Source organism: Triticum dicoccoides, chromosome 1B (assembly GCF_002162155.2).
Source record: "Triticum dicoccoides isolate Atlit2015 ecotype Zavitan chromosome 1B, WEW_v2.0, whole genome shotgun sequence".
Taxonomy (NCBI): domain Eukaryota; kingdom Viridiplantae; phylum Streptophyta; class Magnoliopsida; order Poales; family Poaceae; genus Triticum; species Triticum dicoccoides.
Window position 1 is genome coordinate 51,302,773 of NC_041381.1, and position 5,584 is coordinate 51,308,356.

Below are 5,584 nucleotides of genomic sequence, written 5' to 3' on the forward strand. Positions count from 1 at the left end.
GAAGATCGAAAGCAGGGGAAAAGGGTCGGTCCATACCTAACTTTGCCGAGCCTTTCTCAGGAAATTGAGCCAAGAAAGGGTAGGCTTCGTACAATATTCCAGGATCACATGCACCATCTATGGCCCTTGGTCCGTGCATGATCCGACGTGTCATTTCACGATTCGCTGGGATGACGAGACCTGAGGCGGAGTGGGGTACAAGTACTAGCATAGTATAGCCGTGCTTCTTTCCAAACGAAACCCAGGTGACCAACTCCTCATCTCTCCGCTAGTAAATATCTCCAGTTAGCCGGCCACGGTTGCTCTCTGCCATCTGAATCTCCGGTCGTACGTCATGGTCCGGGGAAAGACGGTGATCGAGAAGATCGAAAACACCACAAGCCGGCAGGTGACCTTCTCCAAGAGGAAGGGTGGGCTGTTCAAGAAAGCCAGGGAGCTGGGCGTGCTCTGTGATGCGCAGGTAGGGGTGCTCCTCTTCTCCAACACAGGACGCCTCTACGACTACTCCAACTCCAACTCCGGGTACGCTGCTGTTTATAGATCAGTCTTTCTGTCTGTCTCTCTATCTATACAAACTTTCAATACTTTATGGGCTAATCAGCTAGATGTGTGTTTGTTTTAGTTCATATGTTCTATTGATCTATATATTGCCTCTTAGTTAATTTCGAACCTTTGCTACTGACGAGTGTGTGACCTATATGAGGCTGGATGTGTCTTCCTAGAAATACAAGATCCAAATACCCACTGTATTTCTCTCCTTTTTCTGAGGATGCTTGGTAATTTGAGCCAAAAATCTAGAACCGGGGAGCCAACTTTGCCTTAAGAGAACAGACATGCTAGATAGACTGATTTTGCAAACTCATCTCAAGCGACAGTTAAATAGTAATCTATATTAATTTAGGTCTCCATCACCCAATGTTTTGAGCCAAATTTAATCCTTTTCTTCATTCCACCCAAGAACCTTGGTTTTCAAGGACCGAATATGAAATTAAAAGACTTGATGCTTTTTTTGTATCTTGAATTCTTGATCAGTATTTTTCTCAATCTCAACTTTGTTACTACCTTACTGCTCCTAATTAGTTTTTTTGGCGATATTTTACTTTCCTACTTCGCAGAGCATAGCGAAGTCCACTCGTCTCCTTTCTCTATATTGACGATCGAGAGATGTCACCATAGTAAAAGGATGAGCTGGAATTTCGCTTGCCTCACTTATATGAGATATAAGCAGGTCTGGTGGTATTTCTTGATATGTGTAACCTCAGTTAATTAAGCTTGTGCTTTCACGGTGTTATTTGCACTCAGAAGTTCTCATTCGTTGAGGAACCAAAACATCACATATTGAAGAAAACATTGTATTTTACGCACTTCGACTTCATAGTGTGCATGCGCCACTACAGAAATAATTAATGACACCATCTTATCTTCCTCTGAAGTATATTTTAAACCGGACATAAAAAAATACAACACATAATGATATTTTCTATTTCCCGCTCCAACTCTATAAATCTACATACTATTCACATGAGTCACATTATTTTCTTTGTCCAACTTATTTCTACTACTAACTTTGTGAAATACTTCTGTGGTTATTTTATGCTCTCACAAACTCTTAACCTCCAACCTTTCCTCCATTTTATCCCCAAATAATATTGACAAGTGCTTTTTTACGAGAGATTAACAAGTACTTTTGACTACCTTTTTATGTAGGGATCATTAGACAAATAAACTCAAGGCACTAGTCCACACATCTTTCCTTTTCTATTGTCTGTTCCAACTTTTAACACCCTCATGTAGGTTCTCTGTATTGAAATGTAAGATACGGATATGTAAATATGTTTAATAATATTTAGGTTGATAATATGAAAACAACAAATATGATAATATCAAAATGTTACCCTTTCATTTTAGAAAAATAATATATGCACATACTATGCCAACACATTCATTGAAAACTGCACCCCATATCCATTGTATAACCATGGAAACTATGGCCGTAAAATCATGTCATCATGCATTGGCACAAGTGTACCTCTCTTCAACAAAAACTTCACAAAGTGTGCATAATTATATCTTTCTCATTTGTAAGATAAGAGATTTTTCTTTTGTTTAATATTATAATATGTTATCTCTTGTTTACAGGATGAAATCACTACTTGAAAGATACCAACAGGTTAAGGAGGGTCAACAATTCATGAGTGCAAGCGCACAAGCTAAGGTATGACTTTTGATCAGTATTTCTCAATAAGATAGCTAGTCATGCGGTTTATGTCTACTTCAATGCTCATTGGGTCTGTCCTTCGTATACTTGTACTACCCCACCTTCATGCCATGCGGATACCATGCGTGGCATAGCTATCCAATTATGCCCCCCTAACTTTAGAAATATACCTTCTCATATGGCAACAAAGATGGAGATTAACATCAAGTTTCATGCCAGAATGAGCCCTCAACCACCTTATTCTTGATGTCTTTACTTGATGTGATTATCCATTGCCGGCACGTTGTCCTGGGAGCTGGTAGTAACGTGCTGCTGCCCAAAGTTGCTAGACCAATTTCACTCTACTATGTTATAACTTTGTTTCAAAATAACCAATAATTCAAAAAAAATCTATTGTTTTGGTGCACTCATATGATGCGTAGTATTATTTTTTACCGCAAAGTGCACTATTAGCTAAGGAATTAACAATACCGTTAGAAATCAAACTTCATGGGTTGCAAATATGAATTAACCGGGAAAATCAAATTTTGATTTTCAAACTAGAACATTGTAGATGTTAGGGCACATCGGAGTTAAGGGAGGCAGTGCTCTTGTTACTAAAAGATCGTCTTCTAAGCCAAGCGCTAGTCGGGGTGGGGGTGGAGTGGGGAAGTACCTATATGGGCCCGATCTTGAGCAAAGCAACGGTACAGGCTCTCTTGTGAAAGTGGGATGTAAAACAAATTATACATAAAACCAATAACATATCATGTGTTGCTCTACAGACCACCGTCATTTGTTCAATGATATCTAAGGAGATAACATTTCCAACATCTTACACAAAGGACCATAATATGTTAATGATATCTAACGCACTCACTTGATCAATTAGTGAAAAATATATGCATATTTAAAGATTGGTTCATGTTGCTTTTGCAATTCAATTGAATAGCTATTTCATTATTTCACCTATAATTTATTAAAACCCACGACAATATAGTTTGTCTCCGTTCGGTTGTTTTATTTTAAATTCTATAGTATAAATGCATTATTCCAGGACATTGAGTATTTCTATATGTATGTGACTGTTCATTTATAGTTTTGGCAAGCAGAGGGAGAACGTTTGAGGCAGCAACTACATAACTTGCAAGAAAATAATAGGTATACTAAGTAAATTTATATGAATGATGTTCTAAAACTAATTAAGAATGAAATGGATACTGATTTTTCATGTGCAATAATTTGAAATATCATAAACTCAAATCCTTAATAGATGTAATATTCATACTCAAAAAACAATAATTACACATTTGCGCTAATTTGCTAAACCATTTCAGGCAATTGTTGGGACAACATTTATCTGGCTTAGGTTTGGAAGACTTAAGTGGTTTAGAGAAGCAACTAGAAACGAGCCTGCATAACATTCGACTAGCAAAGGTAATGCTTAACGTTACCATGATCGTACATCTTTCTAGTGGCACTAATCATATTGTTCTTTCCAGGACCAACTTATGATTGATGAAATTGAAGAGTTCAATAAGAAGGTCAATTTGTGATTTCACCATCGCAACACTACTACCACCATATCACAGAGGGCGGCCCATTTTATTTCCAATTAGCCTAACCTTTTTTAACTGCAGGGAAACCTCGTACACCAAGAAAATGTTGAGCTGCACAAGGAACTAAATGTCATTCATCAAGAGAATATATATTTGCAAAGCAAGGTGCGTAGGTATAAGAGAACCACCCATGCAAAATGAAAATAAGATAAAGGGAGTATAGAAGAGTACTCCTTATATAATACACAAACCTTGCATGTCTGTAAGTTGTCATGCATGTTCAATTCAATTTTTCAGCTAAATGGGCAGCCAGAAGCAAATGGGGCGATTACAAGTTCTTCTAGCCAGTGCAACATTGCTGCTCGAGATGGTGCAAATCTAGTTCGTTTGGAACTCAGCCAACCACATCATGCGGAAAGGGATGAGGAACCAGAATCACCAACATTGGGGTATGGTGAAATTTGTGTTCTTTAATTTGTCTTTGCCTATTAAATTGTTAAGACAAAGTAAACATATGAGCTAACACAGAGGGCAACCTCTCCTATTCAATGCATGAAACAGTCTTTGACTACCAGCGGACTGATGGACGAGGCCAGAAGTTTCTACTAAAAGCTGAAAGGTCTGTCAGATGATCGACCGGAGTATTGATGTGGCAATTCTATTCTTAATCAAATGCTAGTTGTTGTTTCCAGTACGTCTACCCATGAATTGTACATATAAAATTTGATTGTGAGATTTGCAACTTGCTCCAGGTAATTTTCTTTTTCTTGTTCTCAAAATATGATAGTACTTGTGGCTAGCAAAGGAACGAGAACATCATTATTGAATCCCTAGACTCCATAAACATGCATTCATATCCATGTATACCAGTGGGTCACACTTGTTATTTTCAAGGAACTAGCACACCGTGTCGGGTATACAATGTGCAAACCGGGTTGAGTTTGCTTGAGTACATTTTTCTTAAGAAAATTCCCAATTTCACCGCTAACAATTATAATATGACCAAATGTACAAACACAACCCGATAAAAAGTTGTTCATCAACAAAAGTTCAATTGTTAGATTCCATTGGCTTGCAAAACCTACAACGATATTGAGATCATCATTATCATTGGAAAGAACTATAGAAAATCACCACAAAGACAGGTTGTCAATATTTCATGATTGCCATGGACAAAGGTTCACGGACCATTATTACATATTTAGAGGACTAGACATCCCAAAAAGATGAAAAGGCTCATGGCAGCGGCAACCCATGCAGGGGGCTGGTGGTGCGTCTAGGCGACTAGATGTGGTGGCTACTGTTGTTGCCGTGGCTATGCCCTTGCTCTCGCTCTCTCTCTCGCTGCACCTTTCTCTCTCTCTGAACTAGATCACCAGAGGAAGAAGAAGGAAGGAGAAGGAAGAAGGACAGAGACACAAGTGTTTTTCAGGCGCACATACGCCACCCGCCGCTCGAACGGCATCCTTTTTACTCTCCCTGAGCACGTACTCAGCTCCCCTAAAATACACACTGACAGCCGTGGCTTTGTAGACGCCCAGCGACGCAGCCCTTGCGTTTCCTCGTAGCTAGCCCTCCGCTGCATGCAGCGGACGAACCGGCCATGCGCACGACGCGCGCCAGCTCCACCGGCCACTCCTAACAGCCTAGCTACCGTGGCCACTACGCCACACACACACATCTACTTATCCATCTAATGCATGCACGCATGACCCGCCAGTCAATCCACTAACCAACTAACTACATGCACAAGATTAGTACTAACATTTTCCCTTTTAATCTTGACTTGCCGTCCCCGGAGTTGTTGCAGCTCCCGTCGTCGATGTCG

General features: G+C 39.6%; 1 protein-coding gene across 1 annotated transcript; it reads left to right on the forward strand.

Moving 5' to 3' along the window:
• The first annotated feature begins 334 nt into the window (after nt 1–334).
• LOC119300978 (MADS-box transcription factor 23-like) lies at nt 335–4,560 on the forward strand. Its single transcript, XM_037577884.1, has 8 exons — nt 335–522; nt 2,140–2,215; nt 3,297–3,358; nt 3,535–3,634; nt 3,700–3,741; nt 3,838–3,921; nt 4,054–4,205; nt 4,318–4,560. The coding sequence occupies exons 1-8, from the start codon at nt 335–337 to the stop codon at nt 4,322–4,324; spliced, it is 711 nt and encodes a 236-aa protein (XP_037433781.1). The 3' UTR covers nt 4,325–4,560.
• Nucleotides 4,561–5,584: the final 1,024 nt, after the last annotated feature.